This window comes from Pezoporus occidentalis, unplaced genomic scaffold (genome assembly GCF_034315485.1).
Source record: "Pezoporus occidentalis ecotype Australia unplaced genomic scaffold, CSIRO_AGI_Poc_V1 ctg27, whole genome shotgun sequence".
Classification (NCBI taxonomy): domain Eukaryota; kingdom Metazoa; phylum Chordata; class Aves; order Psittaciformes; family Psittacidae; genus Pezoporus; species Pezoporus occidentalis.
The window spans coordinates 8,942,849-8,966,096 of NW_026914611.1; the positions used below are offsets into that span (position 1 = coordinate 8,942,849).

The 23,248-nt window shown below is 38.2% G+C and overlaps 1 protein-coding gene across 6 annotated transcripts in view; it reads left to right on the forward strand.

The window, feature by feature from the left end:
- CLYBL (citramalyl-CoA lyase) overlaps positions 1 to 23,248 on the forward strand; it is a 168,080-nt gene that overhangs the window by 128,761 nt on the left and 16,071 nt on the right. For all 6 annotated transcript variants that reach the window (XR_009965970.1, XM_062624676.1, XM_062624677.1 and 3 more), the window contains 4 exons: positions 11,101 to 11,289; positions 14,836 to 14,937; positions 16,721 to 16,814; positions 18,224 to 18,391. Coding sequence is in view for 5 of the 6 variants with exons in the window: in XM_062624676.1 (XP_062480660.1) it covers positions 11,101 to 11,289; positions 14,836 to 14,937; positions 16,721 to 16,814; positions 18,224 to 18,391 (553 nt within the window). In the remaining variant the exon portion in view is untranslated. The remainder of the gene's footprint in view (positions 1 to 11,100; positions 11,290 to 14,835; positions 14,938 to 16,720; positions 16,815 to 18,223; positions 18,392 to 23,248) is intronic.

The following is a 23,248-nucleotide window of genomic DNA, read 5'->3' on the forward strand; positions in this document are numbered from 1 at the left end:
TAGTAAATGAAGTTCTCTAGATGTAGAGCAAAGCTTTAACGAGCACTTTGAGGGCCATCTCAACTAGGAAAGGACCTGAACAACCTGCCGTATCCAGCAGCATAACTACACACCAGAGCAAGTGCACACTGGTGGGGACAGTGCCTCAGTGCCCAGCTGGAAGGAGAAAATGGGGCCAGGGAGCTTCCAGAGATGGCAGGCACGGTTGTCAGACAGACATGATGTTTGGTGGCAGGCTGGCAGTGGAGGGAGCAACCACTGCTAAGAATGGGAAGGGAACATCACCTGAGTCTCACCACGGTTAAGCTGCACCTGATACAGGTGATGGGAGTGCGGATTCTGGCTGGAGAAGACACCTCTGAGCACTCTGGGGGAAAATCTGCCTTCTGTTCTCAATATGAAACACATTATTACCAGGGCAATCAAAAAGTGAAAATAGGCTTAGCAAGTAAAGCAGAACAGCTCCCTTAAAAAGTATCTGTTAGGTAAGTTGAACACGTTTTCATGAATCTCTTCTGGCAGTCCTTAATTCAGATCAAGAAGAAGATTCATGTCAAGTCAAAGGGGCAAAAGAATTGCTAAATAGTCCAGACAGTTACACAACAATGAAGCAAGTCAGGCAAAAATGTGAGAAAAAAAAAAGTGAGCAAAAATGGCAATTTAATGGGTGTCAAACTTGTGAATACTGAATTCCATTTTATCATTGTTTTAAAATTGATATAATACAAACAAAGCAGCAGTACTGTATGAATGCAATTACACTGCTGTAAAATCCTGATTGTCCATGAAGTTCATTCACACAGGAAAATAAATTATACTGCGAGCAGCATTTTGGTGAACAGATGCATGCCAAAGCTTTGCATCAATTTAATGTTATTGGTGGCAACTAAATTGTAAGTAGTTAAACCAGTACAAACAGCAGGATCCAGGATGGCCCCAGCATTTACTGTATGTGTTAAGAAATGGTCCAAAGCTGAACCCTTCTTAATACTCTTTTATTGACATTGCATTTGCCCAAAACATGAGAGAAAACACCTGATAAGCCAGACATAAAAAGTTAGAGCTCAAAGCCTGCAGACTGCTTGAAGTGGGTGAAATCCATGTCACATTTGGACTTGGACAGATGTAAGAGTAGGTAACGAAAACACAGATGAAGGAGACTACATGTTCAGGCCTGGAAAAATGTTATGAAGGGAGCAACTTAAGCGAAGGTAAAAATTGTGTTAGTCAAATAATCAATAATTCAGCAAGGTGCCCTGCTTCCAGACGTCCTGGTCAATTATGCTGAGATAGCATTATGAAAATATATATGGATATAAAATGGGGGTTCATAAGGATGGTTGTTATGGGATGCAGGCATTTGCTCAAATACTAGCTACCTGCTACTCTCCTCATTAGCACAAGACAAATGAAATGATGGGTGCTTAGCTGGTTGGCTCTGGTGGAAAACAACAAAAACAACTCAAGAAGTTCTTCTTACCATGTTGCCCTTCCTAGCTGCTTATCGTTATCCTTTGTAACCCCCTTGTATACAGTGATGCAATTGTTTGTATGGCCATGCTGAAATGGGTCTGCTGAAATGGTCTGGGGTGAAAAAAATCCTACTCTCCAACCCAGATATAAAAGGAACCTGAGTTTTTCTAATGTGATTGCTTTGGTGATCCAGTTTGCATGTTGGCACTAGGAACAGTTTTGTTGGAACTGCTTGAATATTGCAGAAATAAACATACATTGATATATCTTACCCTTTTATTGGAGAATATGCACCAACCTTACTTTAAATTTCACAGATATTCCAGAAGCCCCACTAAGGAGCACCTCCTCACTCAGGCTAGCATTTAAAAATAATTTATTTCATCAGGAAAAACAAAAAACAGTTGAAGAAAAGCCTAGAGAAAGAAATGTCACAAGTTCCAGTCATTTATTCCACTGCAATCAGGAATATCTGAATGAGAAACTTAAAAAGGTTTGAAGAAAACCAATGAACAATTAAGACTTTTTCTGTACGTGTCTATAAAGAATGTTTTATATTGTACCAGTACAGGACATCTACATATAAATGTGCAATGTACAACAGTGTACAAATACCAGACTACAACATAGGAGTGACACAAGAGCAGTTTGACCTAGAAAGTAACCACCTCCTCAGGTCACACTTTCAAACTGGAGAAAAATCTCAGTTCTAATAACACCCATCATAGGTCAGGCAGGGAGAAATTCCCATTGCCAGGTTTGGTTTAGACCACAGAAAATAACTGAAGTCATTTCTAAAAAGGTCCTTACTCCTTGCCATGAGCACATGAGTCATGGAGCTAATCTAATTTTATGTGAGGGCTCAGCCTCTTCCTTAGCTAGTCACTCCCAATGGAGGGATATGGCATTCTGGTGCTGTTTCCCCTCTCCTACTTTGGGGATGTGGAGGTGTAAAGAAGGGGATGCTGTTGCTTTTGTATCTCTGCCCATCCTTCAGGGACTCTGCCAAAAGTGAATAGCTAGTTGTAACAGGCTTCATCACGTCATCAGGAGCATCTGAGAAAATGTTGCCTACAGGAGGTGCTAAAACCTGCACTTGGGCTGGAGTGCTATGGTTGGGTTCCTTGACTCACCCCAGGCACCCATCCAAGTGGGATCTCTATGAGAAGGAAGCCCTTCTGGTAGCAAAAGAAGAAGGATATCTGGCAAAATCCAGTATAGTGAGGTGGGTATTTGTTAAGGTAAGCACTGGCTGAGAAATATATATGTATAAAACAGGTTTGCTTTGCGAGTTTGCAAGAGTTATATCAATTTAGTATGAAGCTTCCTAGATCAGAGATTCCTGTGTTGAACATCTCATAACATTATTCTCCCTTGGAAGTAATTACTTCAATTACAGGCTACTTCTACAATGCTAAATGCATCAGATCCAAGAAGAGATCCCTGGTGCCCTTGCCTAGTGGGGTGGAGGGGCTCCTGTCCACATTGTGTAGGGGCAAACCTCTAAAGCAGACTGACTGCAGTGACAGATAACGCAGCACATGGGTCTGGGGCTCCCTGTGACACAAGAGAGGGGCTTTGATGGACCTACAGTATGGCTGTTTTCCTCGGTGTTTTTTCTTCAGTTCCAGCAGCTAAAATAATATGAGCAGCATGCCAAATCAACGGGGGGGGCGGTTTATCCATTAGCTAAGGACATATGTTGCATGCCCTGGGACATGGCAAAATGGTACCTGTGAGTACATAAATGCCCCAGCACAGTCCTTGCTGGAGCAGGGTGGAGACATGTTGCTGTGTGGGTGCGATGCCTGGAGAGATCCATCTCCAAAACCACACCTGGGCTTTGGTTTGGATGAAACAGATTCACTCCCCCAAAGGAGAGTCTGGATATAAATGAGCAGTTGTGTCTTGTGGGCAGCTGGGGCTCAAGACCTTCAGGTGAAACTGTGAGCTAAGTTACCTGATGGTATAGATTTCCTCAGAGGTTCTATAAACAGACATTGATACAAATGATATGTTCCTACAAAGGCATACAGGATTACATAAGATAATATCTGCTTTGAAAGGCTGCCTGTGAGAGGAGGAGGTTTAAGAAGTCCTCTTCCAGATAACACAAGAACTCACCTGGTGGGAGGACTTCCTGGGGTTCCTTGCTTATCATGAGGCACCTGAGTGACCAGTTAGTGTCACAGATCTAAAGCCATTGCATGGAAACATGCATCTGTGTGGTAACACCATGTAACTTTAAGATGTAAGTTGAAAATGAAGAGATGAGAGCTTTTTTTGCACAAGTACGACTTTACTATGGACATGACCTATAAACACTTGGACTTAGGGAATTCTATGGGATTTTTATTACATTACAGAATATTAATATGTTAATTTACCAATGCAGATAAAACATGCTATGAAAACTGAGACAAGAGCTGTTAATCAGTATTTGCACAATACCAAAAACATGAATGGTTGTTCCAGGTTTACTCTTTGAAAAACCTATTTTATTAAGACTGCAGGTAGGTTGGGAAAAATTTCTTCCAGAGGAGGCTGAAGGAAGCCATTGCACAGCTGACCTGATTTTTCTTAATGCCTTCTTCATTGCCAAGAGCTTCTGAGCAGCTTGGGGCAGAGACTGGCTCCTTCAGTACAAGCAGTCCTAAGACTCTAGCCAGTTGTTTTCTTTCTGACAAACTTCTACTTACCTTTAGGTTGCTTTTAACTTACCACAGCATTTAATGTTTACCTTGTTTGGCTTTAATTATTTTTTTCAAATAATTTATTAAATAATTGAGGCAGTAATTAAACAATGTTCCTGATGGCACCCACTTGCTGATTTTCAAATGTTTGATCCATATCTCACTTAGAATCACCACACCTGAAATCAGCTGCTAAACAGGGATTGACAGTTTGCTAAAGCAGATGTACTTTTGACAGGCAACAATTTATTTCATTGTCAGCTTTATCAAAAAGATACATTTATAACAACTAAAAATGAACTCCTAAATGTATGCATTTTCCATAATAATTTATTACTTCATGCCAAATAAATATATCTTAAACTAGAATATTTTAAAATCAAAAATCAGCGTAAAATACAGTTCAGCTCATGTGATGCCAGATGAAAGGAATTTATAGCCTTTATTTTTTATTGATACATCAAATTGAGTATTTTGTGATGTTATTTCATCATGCAGCAGTTCGTTTGGACTGTCCAGGAAGACTAATTAGCACTAATGCTTCTGAAGAATTTTCATTTGCGATTCTGATCTGTCACAAAACCAAAAGCATCCTCAGAAAGCCAGGGAAAAAAGTAAAAAGACTACATCTTGCAGCCAGCTTAAATTAGTGTTAGCTTGATTTGTCTTAATTGAAAGGTTGTTTACATCTCTTTTGTAAGTGTTTATAAAAATTGGCAGACAGAAGAATAGCTGCCTACGTACGTGAACAAAATCTTTTATTGAAGCTGTTGTATATAGTGCTGCCATTAAAAAAAAACATTTTGAAATATTTCTGTACGTAGTCTTAAGGTATAAGTCTCTTGCTATATTTATGTACACACACACAAACCATGCTGTATTATTTTTGCTACTCTAGATACTTACGCTAACTCCTCATGTTACATTAATATTTCTATGTGCCAACTCATTCTAGCAACCTCCTGGCCTCTGTTTAAATTTCTATGAGTTACATGAAAGTTGAAAAATATCTTACACACGCCTTGTAAAAATGTTGTGCTCTTGCACTAATATTCACATCCTCAGATGCAGCTCAGCAGAAGAGTCGTGCTTACATACCTGAGCACCCTAAAACCTTTATGGGTGTGCATGAGCCTGGATCCGGAACTGCTGGCTTGGGTGGACCTTGGGTTCTTGTTCTCTGGTTCCCCACATTCAGACAGGCCATTGCCTGATCATCGCATATGGAAATTGCCCAACTTTGATGATGTTGGATGAACCCCACCTAATATCCTCAGGATCCCCACTGCTCAAGCTGGTAGAGGGAGGTAGAAGCTTGGTAAGCTTATATGGCAGCAAGCAGCTCCCAGCTATTCATAAACAGCTTTAAGAGATCTTGTCCTTTAAAACTACAGGATAAATATTAATGATAGGTGCACTGATTAATTCGTAGACCTTAAATGAAACTAATAGGAAAATGGGCAAAGAAATTAAGATTCCTCAGCAGAGCATAATTAAATTGCAGCTTATTTCATCATGCTGACCACCAAAGTCTGCTTCATTTTGGTGTTGCTAGAGCATGTACTGCATGTAAAGACAATTAGCAGAGCAGAGAGAAAAGCAGCAGATGCTGCAGATACACAGAGTTAGATGACTCATTATGTCATGAAGAATCTTTTTCAGGAAAGTGAAAAGGTTGGTATAAAAAAATGAAAGGCTTGAATAAACCAAATAATTATTAAAGAATTTGAAGATTTCAAGAAAGAATAGCGGAAAAATCAGAATTTGCAGCGCTCTAAGATGTGCATTTGCCCAAACTGCAGAGAAGCACCAACATAAATGATGGAGACTCTATTCTGTCTCCCTCTCCTCACTCCTACCCCTTCTTTCGTTTAGGATTATGTGGTGGGTATGACATGTTCCCTATAGAACCGAAAAAAAATGTGGTTTAGAACTTCCTAAGTCTTTAAAAACTCCTCAACTGATTATCTGGCTGATAAGAAAAGATTTAATAACAGCTTCCTGAAGGCTTTGCAATATATTTGTATCTTATAGCAGGTTTTGAATCTAACAAGACTAAATAGAAATACGTATTTGCCATTTCAAAGATACCTTCTCAGAAGTACCTGGTGCATGTAAGGTAGGAAGCAGGTCTTGTGAAACAAGCACCTCCTGTTCTCAGAAACGCTCTGCTCCACAGTTATGGTTCTCTTTGTTTCCTTAAAAACAATGCGGTTTGTCTTTTCTCTGGCCATTGTAACCTGTGGATTTGAACTAAATGAAGTATTATCCTGCATGGTATCACTTCACTGATGGAGAATTAAGCATGTAAAAAATTGCAAGCTTTCCCGCTGCAGAAACTTTTACCCAAAACCCATTGTGGGTGTATGATATATGAGTGTGCTTCTGCGATATGTTGTTTGAGAGATGCATCCATAGGGTATGCACTAAGTGACAAAAGATTCAGCAATGTCAAGTCCCACTTCGGGAAGGTAACATTAACACATAATTGTATGTTTTTACCATGTCAGACCTGTCAAAACAATAAGTGGAATTGTGATTATAGTAATTAATTTTTCCTCTGCCATTTGAAACATGCAAACTTATTATGGCAATGAGGATGACAGATTCTGGCCATCATATATTTACATTTCCATATGAAGAATTATTACTAAAGATGTTAACAGGGCGAGATTTATACGTAAACATAGCTTTAAGTATACCCGCTATCTTTATTTACATTAAGACCTGAAGTTCTTGATGAAAACAAAAAGGGTGAGGAGGGGCTGAAACTAGGTAAGAAAGATAAAGCAAAACACAGATTTTGTCCCCAAAATCAGGCAGGTCTAGAAATCACAATGCTGGAAAACTGGCTTGTGGGGTATCAGACCAGTTTGAAAAGAAAGAAGAAAATGTAATTTTTCTGTCTGCTGTTGCTGTCCCTAGAATTCTGTTAATCTGACCATGTTTGCTTCGTAATTGCTGTATTAACACTGTGTCCAGGGTGAGTGGGTGGCTGAGCTTCCAGCTCTATGGCATTCCTTCTGTTTAAAAGCAGAAATGTCTTATGTCTTGACAGATAACTTGAGGGGGAAAAAAGGGGGAAAGAAAAAAAAAGAAAGAAGGAAAGAAGGAAAGGTACCAATTCAGCTGGTAGGAGACTATGATACTACTGTTACCAAAGGCACCTATTTAGGTGGGCTTATACTGCATAGTTTTATAAATAAGCCTGAGGGGCTCCTTCTTCGCTGCCACCCCCTTCCCTGAGTCTCGCACTCTGCCTGCCTGATCCCATCCAACAGTAGAGCTGATACCGCACTAATCCCCGCAAATTTGGGACTAATGAACTAACTGCTGGGCTGCCGCCACGGAGCTTGGTCCCAAACTATACTGTACTTCACACTCGATTTGTTCTCCAGATGGCGAGACTACACAGCCCCGCCACGAGGGACCACCTCTTCCACTGGAGTGTAAAAGTGGACGGATGTTGTTTTCTTTGCAGATTTGATAATTCAGAGCTAGGAACTCGTGAGGATGGTTAGCTATTAGGTTTAATGGGTGCCAATTGAGCCAGCAACATGCATATTCCCATCTTTCATTTCAGTGCCTGTGTTTCTGGGTCGCAGTGGATTTGTCTGCAGTGCTGCGTCACTGAAACCTTTAGCTTCTCCAGGTGGCATAGCTGCGCATGGTAATGAACATCTTCCAGTGTCCTCCCTTGAATCACACAGAAGGGATGCTGCAGTAGCCACCCTGACCAATAGGGCTTTTTTCCCCGTGGGTTTTCCAGCAGGAGTTGCAAATTTAGCATATTTTAATAGTATCTCTGTTTACCATTAAGTTCTCTGTTGTCTTTCTCTCTTGTTCAGTTTGATAAAGAGGCCAATCCACACAGGACTCAATGGGGATACCACTGTCCCAAGGGTACCTGGGGATGGAATAATTTACTTCATGATCACTTTTATTTCTTTATTAGCTATTCATTCATGACAGTATTACCCAATGTTGTAGTTCTCGGGTGAAGAACAGGGTAAAGAATTATTCCACCATTTCTTAAAAATTCTGCTTTGACCATTCTTGGGAGGGACTTTACAGAGTGTTTGGAAAGCGTGTTTATTCCTGCATCCATAAAGACATTTGTCAATGATCACTATTTATGCTACTGTTACAAGTTGATTAGTTACAATGTGTTATGTTATTTACTCTGCTGTTGCAAGCTAGGTAGTTTACCTAGCTTAAAATTTTAACTTTTGCATGGATCCTTCAGTAAGAATAGCATCAGCGTTTCCCTGCGTAATTAGGCAGAAAGGTCACTCCCTTTCCTGCATGTTTTTAGTACATTTAGTCTGAGGTTTCAGTACAATTTTTTATTTACCCATGAAATGTTTTATTGGAAGCCTGCTTGGGGACCTGATACACCCCACTAACATCAATGGGATTTTCTCAGTTGCAGGAAGGGGTAGGCACTGAGTCAGTACCTTCACGAGCTCTGACTGGCAGCCAGGTCCTCTCAGTTTGTCCCACAATGAAAAACATAAATTGAGTCCTGATGTGGGAACTATAGTGACTAGAAGTATTTTATTATGGAAGGGAAATGTTTCCATTCCTAGGGTGTCTAGGCAAACAGATCTAAAACATAGTGGTTCTAAAAAACTGCATCAATTTTCAACCCAACAGATGGCATGGGTGTGTTAACTAACATAGCAACATATTTTCTATTAGAATATGGGAAGAAACAACAACCCCCTCCCCATGTTTGTTGGTTGGTATAAATTCAGTGAAGTTGTTGGTTATTTTTGGGATATGTACCAGAGGGCTGCACATTTAGTTTATGTAAATTGATAACAGCAACAGCCTGTTAATAAGTGCTTTGTATGGAAATATACCTAGAAAGACATGATCTGTCTTTTTTGGGAAGGGAGTTGCAGCCTGAGGAGAAAAATAGCTAATGAGATGGTCTACCACTCATTATTATAATCTGGGGAAAAAAAAAATCATAAATTAGGCTGTAAGTTTGCTAGAGATGTGCCTTCAGTTGGAATTGGATGCTGCCTTGGTGGGTAATTTGGGCAGATCTTTCTTTTGCAAATTGGATCAGTGTGTGCTGAAACGGTGATAATCTGACTTTAATTAAAAGCATAAATTGGTTTGGAGCATGTTTTTAAGCTCCCCTTCTGCATCATATTGAGAAACTTTCAGCCCAGCCCTAGAAACCCATTACCCCTGGTCAGAGAAGGAAAACATAGGGGATTTGTATTACCTGGTATTGGCATCGTATGGTTCAGTTTACCTAATTCAGAAGAACCATTTCAGATGGCTGTGCGCTGGAGCTGTCTTCCAGCTGGACGTGTTTGTAGTGAACTGCATGCATCTTTGTGTGGCTTTCCTAATGGCCCCAGTCAGAGTCCATTCACAGCAGTTTGAACATTTTGGGTTGTATTTTCCAGAGATTACCTCTGAACATGTCCCTTGATCGCAGCACAGGGATGTGTACATGTGCGCCTTGCTCCCGTCCATCCGATTAACGGGCATATGCTCCTAACCTTCGGAGAAGCACGGCTAGTAGCCCCAAGCTGAAGGCTGTTTGCTTCAGATTTCATTAACTTTCTGCTTCATTATTCCTTCCTTTAACCAGTTAGAGCCATCACTTGCCTTTCTCTAAATGTACCCTAATTATCAGGGGTCCCAGACCTGTAAATCAGTACACTGCAGAGCTGTCTTAAACTGGCCTGGGAGACCCTGTTCTGATCAGACCTGACAACTGTAAGCTACTGTTCCCTCACACTGTTTAACTCAGACCACATTGGGAAACTGCCTCTGCCCCTCTCACTGGCAGAGATTTGCATCCGTCTGGTTTAAATCTACTGTCATGTGCTGTCTTGCTGATTGGTATTAGCCTGAATATTAACTTTGATTATTTCCTCCTCCTTATCTGTTCTCTTGAAAAGCCTCCCTATTCAGCAACTGCATATTGTTAAAGTTGTTCCCGTACCTCCATGAGTCAGGAGCTTTAAAGTTTTATTAGCCCCATAAAAACTCTTCACAAATGAAATGACTTTTGATAAGTGTGCATTTTGACAATGCAAATTTGTTAGGGGCTGTTGATGAGTGGAAGGAATTTGGGGTTGAAACTCCAGTTGGCAGGAAGCAGGGAGGCCAGCACTCTTCTTTTCCCCCTCCCTTCTTCTCTAGGCCAAGAAATGCATTTCATTTCAGAAAAGCATGCAAGTGTTCTTCATGAAAATCAACTATTAAACAGATTTATAAATTTACATTCACAAAAATAGCAAATGGCCATGGGAAATACATATCTTTGGAGGGTGGGTTTGTTGTTTTTTTTTTTTGTGCCAACAGGAGAATAGCTGTTTATGTGGTTGAAGAAAAATCTGCAAATTTTTTGGTGTTATCACATGTGAATTGTTAACTTTACCATGGGCTTTAGTACACTTTGGATACATGGAGAAAAGGAAGATTTATGTAGCAAAATCAAAGAAATATATGTACATGTGTGTTTTCTGACATTCAAGCAATAGAGATGAATTACAAACATGAATTATTTTATATGAATTTAAAGACATGCCATTTTTGTGAGTGCAGACAGTTAGTGCAATGCATTGTAGTTAGTATAAGGATTTGTGTTTGTTAGACATATTCAGCACTAGTGGACAAAAAAGTATTGTTTTTTACAAGTGGTGGTATAGAAGTATTTACACATAAACCCTGAGCATTTTATTCACCAGTTATAAAGGAACGAGGAAGGTAAAATTGCGAGGTGCTGATGATGACTGCTTCAGCAAAAGCCCAAGTGTGACAGAGGTTTTGGGCACACCAGTATACTGGCTGTCTAGTTTTCCCCACATCATTTCAAAAAGTTGTCTGCTCAGTGCACTTTTCTGTCAACAGAAAACATGCATTCTTTTTCTTTTCTTGTCCTTTAAACTCGTATATATTGTAGAAAGAAGCAAGACTGACCGTTGTGAAAACCCTTGAAAAGTTTGACTTTGGCCATGCTGAAAAGTGTGTTAGGATAAATTCTGTCTCCAGCGGTCTTGCAGAAGAAGATCTAGAGGTGCTTTTGCAGTCCAAGACCCTTCCTTCAAGCATGATGCTGCCAAAGGTTGAAAATGTTGAAGAAATAAGATGGGTGAGTACCAACAACACAGTAGTTTTTGACAGAAGCTGTTAGGCCAAAAATCAGACAGGCATAGAGATGAATGACTCTTGAGTTATAAGGAAGGCTCCAAATACCATATGATGTTGTTGCTTGGCTAAAGTAATTGGGAAATGCATCCACTTAAAGGTAAGATGTGCTGTATAAAAGGCATGCATAGAACACCTTGCATTTATAGATAAAAATAGTGGGTTTTCAAGAACCAATATTGATATCAGAGTATAATACTAAAAATAGAAGTATGAGTATCTTCTCTTAACTGCCCTAACAAGCAAAATGACTGTATGTCCATGAGTCTTAGTTACATGCATTGTAAGGAGGAGATGGGGGAACCATGTTAGCAACATATGAAAAAATGAGCTGGGGGAGAAGGTCGCTCCTTGGGGCAACTGGAGGAACAAACAGGAAGCTTTTAACCAGTGTTTTTAATTAGCACAGATATTATTTCCTGAGCAGTTCTCTATTTCTTCCTTTTTAATTGCTGACAGGTGTGTTTTTGTTTCACGACTGACTTTCCAGCCAATAAAAACCTGAAATGTAAATGGTTGGCATGTCAAATTACTTAAGAAAACTTTGAAATAGGCCTAATTATGCTATAATTGTTTTAATTGTCAAGAAAGGGGGCATTTGCTTAGATATACCATTATTGCTGTAACATGCCAGTAAAGGAATAATGCTTAATTATTTACTTCTATATTTTTGCAAACCGCTAGCCGAGCAACTAGCATGCATGCAAGCTGTGATGAAAGGCAGGCAGACGTATTAGGATCTATTTTAATCTCAGCATCTAACCATGATCAAACCACTGAGACTGGTTGTGCGCCTACAACCGAGCAAATACGCTGGGTACGTGATGAGCCCTGTCCATCCAGTGGCACTGCTTCTCCGGCCTCCACTGCTCGTGATGGAAAGCACACCGTCCCCTTCCACCAACATTTAATTAAATTAACCAGGGTATACCTCTCAGGGTTTACAGCCATGTAAGTGTTAGACGTAACTTGTCAGTAATGAATATTCATGCTTCCAAAATGGCAGAGCCCTTGCTGACACCAGGCAGGTTTTCCAGGGAGGTGGGATTGCACGGGCTCTTTGTCCCCTCATCCTTTTCCACTGTCCCTCTCTCTAACTTTGATTTCCATCATGGAAAACAAGCCAGCCCCAACAGCTTCTGTCTCATTGTCTACCTTTTGCTTCCCTCTCACTTTGTCCAACCTTTACACACAAAGAGTGTGCTCTGCTTAACACCACTGCCGCCTTTTCCAAGTCCACTCAAAATTCACCTCGGCATGATTTTTGAGCCTCCCAGAATCTGTTTATTTCCCCTCACATATACCCACTCCCCCCCCCCCCCCTTCATTTTTATTTATGTGCAGCAGAAAACCTGGAGGCTGATGCACAACTAAAAGATGGGCTTACTTGTTTTCTTTTGTGTGAGAATCTCTTGCTTTCCTTTTGTCCCTAGTGTGGGTACTTGTTTGACTGGCATGGCTTATTGGACTATAACAAGCGTAACTCTCCCTCCTTTGTGGCGGGACAATTCTCCCACAAATCCCGACCAGTGTGCATTCTTCCCGACACACTATTGGGTGTGCACTGGAATTGAAAGAATTGCTGAGGCCTTGCTACTTCATCCCCTCCCCAAGCTTTGTGGGTTTTTTTTTTCCCTCCGCCTTCTTTTTTTTTCCCTCCCTTTCTCCCTGAAATGAACACTTTACCGGGCCGGAAACATTTAATCGTCTCCTTTTGACAAAAAAAAATTAATTGAAACTTCTCCACTCGTTACCTTTTGTATTGGTGCTTCTTGCAATTTTTTGAAAGAAAGAGGAAGGGAGATGATATTTAATTAAACTGCTTTTTTTTTTTTTCATTTACTTTCAAAACAAAAGATACAAAAAATCCCAGGAGTGTGACTTTTAAAATATTTTCAAATAAAATAAGAGCTCTGCTGCTTTAACTTGTACCTAAAATGTGAACACAGTGGAGCTTTTTACTTCCTTTTTTCCCTTAAAAAATAAAAATCAGATAGGAGTCTTAAGAATATATGCTGATGCCATTATATTACCTCGTTTGCTGCAATTACCTGCATGAAGTTTACAGTTTTCTCTCTCTATAGTACCTGCCATACTGTACACTCGCACATGTGAATTGCATTAATTATTATTTTTAACGTTCTTGCGCATTTTTGAGTACAATTCTCTTCTCCAAAGAAAAGTTACTGAGACAGCCACGGTGACGATGCAAAGCAGGGATGGGAAGGGCAGAATTCCTCATCGAAGAAAGCTGTGATTTATTTTGGCCTAATTGTAAAGTTACTGCAAATTGATGGAAAGCTTTTTTTCAAGATCTGGGTGATTAGATTTTCCTTCTTTTGGGGAGGGGCGGTGGGGGAAGCTAAAAGGGGAAATAACACCTCTAATCCAGCTTCTGGTAAATAGGCTGCCAGCTTTTAAAATGAGTTTCCTTTCTATTAGTCAGAATATTATGCTAAGCCTTAAGCATTAGTTTTTTTATGTTGCCATAGCAGCCTTATTCCTGCAGGGTTGTGACCTGCGATGATTACAGTACAAAGCTTATAGGGTCTTGAAACCCCCTTTGAAGATGAAAAGTCTTTGATGGTTTATATTTATGCAAATCTCTTAGATATGATTTACCCAACTGAGACTGAATGGAGAGATGATTAAAATTCCCTTTCCTTTGATATCCATTAATAGTTGAATATTCCTTAAATTTAAAATATATGCAGATGTTATTTTTGTCTTTATTTACTAACATATTTTCACCGTACCTGCGATATGTTTATCTCCGCACAAATTACTCAATCTGGCTAGACATAATAGATTTACAATATAGGGCTGAGGGTTTTTTCCCCCTCTTTTTTTTTTTCTTTTTTTTCCCTTTTGAAAGGGGAAAAATCTGTGCAAGAGCTTTTGTATGTTTCCAGATGATAGATTTTGGAATTTGGGCTACCCCACTGGCAGCTCAGAGCTAGCTGTGAACTGGTCTCATGGAAAAAATTGGCAAGCTTTGGTCTTCAAAGAATTAAACTTCCTTTTTAAGGCCTTCCTAGGTAAGCTAAAAAATTATGAAGAAAAGCCTAGTGAACAAAAGGGTAACGGTGCCGTAATGAATAATACGGATGCCACTTAGAAGGCTGGGGAGCGCTTCCAGTGATGGCAGTGCTGGACCTGAAACAAAACCGGACCTCAGGTACAGCAGCACTTCATTGTTTTCCAGGGCCCGCGGATTTGCATTTCACTAAGCCAGGGTGAGAGGTGCTAAGCCTGGATGTTTTTTTTCTTGCAAACCAGCCTCCAAAATCAGAAATGTATGGGAATGCTGCGTTTTCAAATCACAGGCCTCGTTAAAAGCTGGTTTCATTTTTTTAATTACAAGTTTTTGGGGTGGGGAGGGGTGTAGTTACAGGCAGGTGAAAATTTAATGCATTGTGTATACATGTAGAGTGTTCTGAGGTTTGATTTCTTTCCTCTCTCTCTGATAGCTCACACTGTCTAATTTTAGTTTTCAGACAAATTCTTACATCACCTAAAAGGCCGAACACTTGTAGAACCAATGAATTTTATCCCCTTTGTGGAAACTGCAGTAGGCTTGCTCAATTTTAAGGTAAGCAGGTCTTGAAGCATTCATGTTTTGCCATCTCAGCAAACTAGGATAAGCAAAATAGTCCCCAGTCTCCCCCTAATTTCATCAAAGAGGTCAAAAAATACTAAATATATTGTTCAATCCCCTAAAACATTTGCACATTGAACTCTCATGTTTGTAATGTAAAGGCCTTCATAAATTCAAAATATTTCAGTAACAGAACAGTTTCAGATAGTCCATGTCAAATAACAAAACCTCTCTACATTACTGTTATTTTTAACACACTTGGACTGGACTTCTCCAAAGATTTGGAGCACTCACAGTGTTGCAATGCACTCAGCTATTTAGTAGCTATCAAACTCGACTTTTGTGTAACATTTAACTTTAGGAAAAAGAATTAATCATCATTTCATTATTTCTAAAAACTGCCATCTTTATCATGGTTTCTAATAATCAGGTTAGAACAAAATTTCATGTTATTGTTTTCTGAGTGTTTAATGCTAAGATTAGAGGCATACTTAACTTTGAAAATAGGGAATATCCAAGAACATGCTCCTTTTTCAGGGTAATTTAAGGCCAAATCTTATTTTTAAAGTGCATTTTAACATAAATTTCTCCCGAACCTTTACTATCAAGCCCAGGTTTTTCAGAAAGGCAAGGCAGTGTAGTAATGAAACGGAAGATCTCATGCATGCACCAGCAATTCAGCCTTCCCCTCCCAAGCTCTAAGGGAAAGTTTCGGTCCAGCTGAGGGGACACACATCAGAAGTACCCCCAGAAGTACCGGCAGCCCTCACGGGCAGCCTGCTCATTTGATACAGCCATTTATCTTACAGCACACGCTAACGTATCTGGCAACATAATAAAGCAGTAACCAAATAGACATGCTCCTGTCCTGTGTGCCTACACAAAATTACATCATATTTTAAACTGGTGGAGGTTTTTCTTCACCTACACTATTTTATACTGGATTTTTTAATATTACAGTTCCTGATGTTGGCAGGAGAGCTGCCTTTTAAAACTCTCTGTTAAAGAATAATTTCTTGTCCCACCAGCTGACACAGAAGAACATGCATTAGGAGAGCTGGTAATTACATCCGTCTCTCTCCACATACCTTAGCCTTAAAAGATACCAGTATACACCAAACACTGATATAAATCAGCCATATTTTGGAAATGCACTTTCTCGTATAATAGCTACAGCAGCAAAATTTTGCATGCTTTTATTTTAATACTTTTCTGCAGCACTTGTTGCATTTTTAACTTCCTTAGCTAAATTGAGTTATATGTAGCAGAAGACTTTAAATTGTCAATCCTACAAGGAATCCTTATATCCCATAAGTAGTCTACAACCATTTTAAATAGCTCATATTATTTTTTTAATAAAAGATATTCTGATCTGTCTTTCTGTATTACTTGTCAAACTAATCAAATTCAATACTTTTTGTTTGCTTTTAAGCAGTATTTGACAAATGTTGTGTTTCATATTGTTATATAAATATCTGCAGTAAGGATCACAGTAATACCCAGAGCATTATGTCAACCAGAAGGTAGGGAATGTGCTATAAGGTCCTGTATTTACATGGTCTAGGCATACAGGTGCTTAGGAAAAAATAATGTTTTCTCTTTTGCTGAGTCATTTTAAAGCATTGTGCACATAGTTGAGCACCTACAGTGGCTTTGCTATTTAATAGAAGCGATTTTAGCTGAAGGATTTTGGTAACACCGAGTTGCTGTAATATCCTCTGTGGTTGCTCTGCATCCTGCATTTCTGTAGAAATTAATACTCTGTTCTCATTTGAAGGCTGTCTGTGAAGAAGCACTGAGAAGAGGATCCCAGGTTGGCTTTCATTTGGATGCAGTCGTCTTTGGAGGAGAGGATTTCCGTGCCAGCATAGGTTGTTACCTGTGTGTTTACTAGAAATGTTAATGTATTCCATTTGCATTGGAGAAGCCACATGTGATTTATGGCCATCTCTTTTTGGACAGCAATAATTAAAGTAATGACAACACTTGATTCTGCATTTTACATTTGCACTTTTCTCCTTGATTTTTTCAATGCAGAATGTATCGCTGGCAAATTAAAACATGGTCCCTGTATGTCTCAGGGCACTGACACTTTCTTGTCCCTCTTGCTATGCAGTATCAAAAACTAATGAATATAGTAATAATTAAAAATAAAAAAAAAACACAAAAAAAACCCAAACCTGTTGAATAACTGAAATGATTTAAAAATATGCTATCCATGAGAAACATATATGTGCTTTTAAGAACTACATTTAAAGTCCTACAATTTGGTGGCTTCTTCATCATGAATTTACAGACAATTATAAGTCAGGCTTTTGACATCGTGCACAAATGCTCTCCTGATAAATTTGCTTTAATAAATTTACTTTAAATATGTCCCATGTCAATATGTCATATGAAATAATAGTCATATGAAAGCACTATTAGCCTTCCTCAAAAATACAATATATTTCACAATTTCTTTTATAAGCAGCTGCTTAGCTTCTTACTGATCTGATTCAGTTTAAATATAAAAGTGCAGAGCTCTCAACATTTAAATTAAAAATAAGGACATTAATGTAAAAAATAGCATTGCCTTACTGCTGGAAATCTGTGTCTAAATATTTATACTAAGGAAAAGGAAATAATAATAATAATTATTATTATTTATTGTTATTATTATTTCACACCAGCCTTCACATGTGTGTGGTGCTTAGCTAGTGCCCTATGTGCACAAAAAGTCTCATGAATACTTTTATTCCATCTCAGAAGTCATCTACCATTATTTTTTCATCCAAATACTAAAGCTTAAATATTCAGCTTAGGACATCAGTTGTGACAAGAATCGGAGCCAAGGAAAGTTCAATTCTATTCTCATTGTGAATTTTTTAGCCATTTAGCTGTATCCAGTGTATTAATTTGTATAAAGCTTCTCTTACTCTAATGCTTCTCACTGTCCATACAGTAAGTAATAGAATCAATTAATTACTTCATGTTAGTACTAAAGCAGAAGTTCTTACCAGCCAAAGTTTCCACTGACTTCAGGTTTATAACTTCTGATTTGAACTAATCCAAAATATGAATTTTATAAGCCAGAGTTTAAAGAGATTATTTTTGGGATTTTGCAAAAGCATCTTTTTTTTCTCAGAAAAGTATTATTTTGACAATATAGCCTCACACCCCCATTTTGCTTTCTAAAATGGTTAAATGAAAACTCAAACTTCTCTTTTTTACATAAGAAATATTTAAAATAGACCAAAAATACTCATCAGCTTTTCTTTGTTTTGAATTATTTTCGTAGGTGCAACAAGCAGTAAGGAAACTCATGATATTCTATATGCCAGGCAAAAAATAGTAGTCACAGCAAAGGCATTTGGCCTTCAAGCAATAGACCTTGTTTACATCGATTTCCGAGATGAAGATGGGCTCCGCAGGCAATCAAGAGAAGCTGCCTCAATGGGATTCACTGGTATGGCTTTCTGATGATGTCTCAAAATAATGCATATCTTCTTCAATTTAAATATATTGCTACATTAACTCTCACTTAGACAAATAGTTTTTTTTTCTATTTCAGGTCATTTAGGTGTTACTGAAAAAATACGTGAGTCTTCTGTGTTTATTACCACCTTAAAAATTGTGGCTGGAAATTTTGCCTGAGAAGTCACAGGCTGCTTTTTAAAACCACATCCCATGAAGTGTGTGACTGGTTTTGAAGGGAGGTTGGGGTAGGGGCTGCGCAGTGATTTGTCCCGTCACGGAGCATGGGGAAGGCAGTACTATACTGCAGTGGCCACTCCATGATTGCTTTTTAAAACGTTTGGATCCCTTTCTCCTACTTTTTTTAAGCAGAAGTTGTTAAAAAGTACTTTTTAGGTGAGGGAGTTGAGAAGCAAATCTCATATGCTAATTGCTAGGGGAAAGTTATTTTCTTATTATTTTCTTTGATTTGTTTTTCACCTCCTGGCTCCTCTCCTAGTAAGTGCTGGTGACACCTACGGGTATTGGCAGACAGCAAGAGCAGCACGCTCCTCGCCTCATAGTCCTGTAATGCAGCCTGTTACCCTCTGACTAGCGTACCAGACCACTTGGACACCCCAGGGGGACAGCACAGCCACCAAAGCTTGGGGTTTTGCAATAGAAATCAGACATTTGACAAATAGATTAAAGAATTCTAGCATATAGGATGAACATTTCACATTATTTGTCTCAGACCATCAGTCAGGATATATGTGTGGTAATAGTACACCTTTTAGGTTTTTGTTACCAAAAGCATGGGTCCTGGCAATGCCATCTAGCAAACTATACTCTTACAGTTAGTGGTATATCACAGTTTTACACCAAGCAAAAAAACAAGTGTTCTTTTAAGCGATCTCTGCATGCCAGTGAAAGAATAGCAATCAATGCTCTTCAGTGCAAACTCTGCCTTTCTGCTTGTTGAGCTTCAACATTTGCAAAACTAGATCTTGTTTCAGAGGCAAACCATTTAGCTCCTCACAGCTACATTATCCACATGCGTGTGGACTTCCACCCTTCATTTGTCTGTGATTGAAGCTGGGAAAATAATAGGGCTCCTGAATAGTAGCACCTGCTGATGGCTACCTAATGTGGACCAATATTTCCTAGCTTAAGGAAAAGCTTGATTTTTGCAAAAAACGAAGCATCTGAACCTCCTGTTGACAGAAGATGGTGTTGCAGTTGCCTACCACCTTTGAGAGCACTCTTTTTGAACACTTAATGTATATTTAAATATTTAAGTTGGGCTGACAATTTAGGAAATTTAGAAATCCTCAGCATAAACAATGTTGATGGTGGTTTGGACTCCACTGACTTTACAGTAGAAGTTGTCTGACATCAGGATAGGGTCCAGATAGGAGACAAATTAAAAAGTCGTATGTAGCAGTTTAGGATGTAAATGGAACTTTTAACTGAGCCATAGAAGTTCCTTGCCTTTCCGTATGAGGAGTAAAGAACTGTAAAAGGTACAGGCTTCATTAAGGTGAACTCACAGCTCTTGCTCTTTGCCTCCTGCCTTTCCACAACTATCATTAACACATTTCCAAAATCCCACAAACATCCTGACAACCAGTCTGACAATAATTAGAGGTGGGACAATATTGACTTTTCTGATCTGGTGCCCAAAAAAAAAATAATAAAGAAAAATGTTCAAGTCAAAACAAAACAGCATTTTCCATATTTTTTGTAAAAATAGAAAAAAAAAGGTTTGAAGTCGATCCAAAATGTTTTACTTGTTCTTTTGTTTCTTTTGCTTTCAGTTTATCTAATGCTTTTATAATTTTTCTTGTTTTGATTAAAATAAAATGTAATTTCAAAACTGAAAGCGAAAACTTTTAGTTCCAAAAGCATATAAATGAAACATTTTAATGTTTCCAATTTAATATTAATCACATTAAATCACAAATGGGTCTTACATTAATCCATAACCTTGCATAAAGCAGAACTCTGCAGAACATATTTGCCACTGACAGTGATCTGATACCATGAGAGTAAAATACTGAACTAGCGTTTTAATAACAAGTTCAAAACACGTGATTCTTGTTATTTTAAAATATTTAAGATCTCTTCCTAGTTCTTTTTCACAAAGAATCAAAATCACTGAAATCAACAGGACTAAAATGAGATGAGTATTGCCAATTGCTCTCTTAGCTGGAGAACACACCTCTATTTGCACACATAGGACCAAATTCACTACCCTCAAAACTAATGCAAATCCAAAATACTCAGCGAAGTTCTGTGTCCCTAAATTTCTCCATATTAAGATTTAGACCAATGGAACTTGCCTAATGTAATCGAATAGTCAAGGTGAAACACGCGAAGTAACTTAACAAAAAATTTACCAGCTATTTAGTTACTGTTGTAACCCTCATTGCTTATTGTAGTCAGTTTTCTTTTCCAGTTATCTTAGAAGCAGCCTGTTTTCCCTTCAGTGAGTGTGTTTACATAAAATAAAATGTTTTCAAATGTAATTTAGCCAGATTAATAGATCTTTTAAATGTATATTTATATATTTATATATATTAAAAAATGCATTTTTATATATATATTGGAGGAATATATGTATATAGACACACATGCACACACACCCAGCACGATGTTTTACTACACCAGAACCAATGGACTTACTTAGTGTGTTGCCTACATAAATGGTCATCAGTTTTAGGAATATTTATGTAAAAAAATAAGTAAACTTTGCCATAAGCTTCAACATCTGACTTAGTCATTTTAGAAAGTCCTGTGCTACGTGCTGAGAAGCCAGATATAAATACGAAACACTATAGGTTTCCTCTCTTTTTGCAGTCTTTTGTAGAAGACTGAAACGACACCATCATACAGTTACCTAAAAGACTTGACAGGTATTGATTTAAAGCACAATGTACCAAGTGGTACTGTAAAAAGGATTTCATGGTCATAAATTTTAATGTCTTCCAATTTTGCACTCTCTCAGGAGCTTGTCAATAACAACAATTCTGTTTAAAATATTTGCTTCATTCCTGCATGGCATTATGTCTATTATACAGATATTTGGACACATAAGCTGTGACGAAAATCAACTGAGTGCTATGAATCAAAAATTGCATTATATTCTTTGTAAATTGTGCAGTAGTGTTTTAATAACAGAAGGTACAGCTTACTGCTACAGACATCTCTATCAAAAACAGATTTTTTAGAGAAATATTTTACACTTTAAAAATTGTGGATAAATATTTTTAATTTTGTTATAATTGTAGACTGACCTTAAATATGATTTAAAATATATTCTACATTTTTCCCAGAAAGTTAAGATCCTTAGGATTTTGCAGGAATTATTCCCTTCAGTTTTAGAATGAGCAGTTTAGCTAGGGAGAATTTGTTGTATTACAAATAAGTAACATCATAATCTTATTAATGGTGAATTTGATTAAATTGACTAAAAAAACCTTTGATTAGACCAAATGTAAAACACATTAGTTAAGAAAATTTGTTTCCATGTAATTTCTTTAAAAAAAATATAGTTCTTACTGAGTTTAAAGCTTTTATCTATTTTTATGCTATTTTTTTTAATAGTTATGACATTGAAATGTCAAATTGAATATTTGGATGCCCATAAGATCATAAACTACAGGTTGTTTAATAGGAAATGTAATAAAATTGAGCTACTTGTGGCTTTTTAGCTGAGAAACGTGGAACACTAAAATAATTACTCTTAAGTATGTTATGATGCTGCATCCCCAGGTTTTGTTTGTACTCCAGGTTAGCCCTCAGAACCACTGCAGTCTGATAAAAGCAATCCCGGGGTTTTCTTCAGTGGTCATTTCATTTAAAATAGGTGTATCTCTGCGGTCATACGTGAAACTTCTTCGACCAAGTGATGGGCTGATTTCTAATGTACAGCTGGCTTAATGGCAGGAAGAACATGGGAGCAGACCCCATTGTGCCATGAAGCCTCCCTAGGTCCTGATGCTGCAAACTTCTCCTTGCATGCAAAAAATCTCATTCTTGTGAGAGGCTGCAGTGTGCAGTGGAATGGGATGGGATGGGATGGGTGGCTGTGGGACCCTCCATGTGAAGGAGACTGCTCACTTGGTGGCAGGTTTGCAGAATCAGGCTCATCCATCTAACTAGTTTTGTTATCTTGCACAGAGTCATTTATTCCACGGGAAACTGGGAATTACAGTAGCTTCTCTTTATTGAAACGCTTTGAGACCAAAGTGCAGAAATCACACACGTCTGTGAAATTCCCATAGAAATGAATTAATAATATCAAATGTTACACTTCTAAAACTGTCAAACAAATTAAATCTATATTTGTTTTAAGGTAGCTAAATACAGTAACAGATTAAAGCGGATTATGTGGCTGTCTATTCACATTTGAAAATCTCCAGTAAAAAATAGCAACATCTATTTTTATTTTCTTAACACATGTTTATACAAGACAGGATTAAAAAAAGTACTTCATAAAACCTCAGGGCATCGCTGGTAGTTGTTTAATATACCAGTGACTAAATAAATATTGCAATCTGCCTGCAACTGCTAACTATTACAACAATTTAAACTACACTGAGGATTTTATGATGCTAAGCCAATACTGAGAATTTAGAGCATGATCCTTATGTGACTGGTAACTTTTCAGTCCTACAAATCTTTTACCATCTTCTTCAGATCTCAATTTCTGAACACATTTTAATATAATTTATTTAAGAGTGTCTGTAGCTGTTATTTATACAGTTCTATTAGGAGATGCATTATACTTAAGTGTTATTGACTGCCCTGAACAAAAATTGCACCTGAACAGACTAAGAGAAGATGTATGAATTGAAATGGGGAGGGA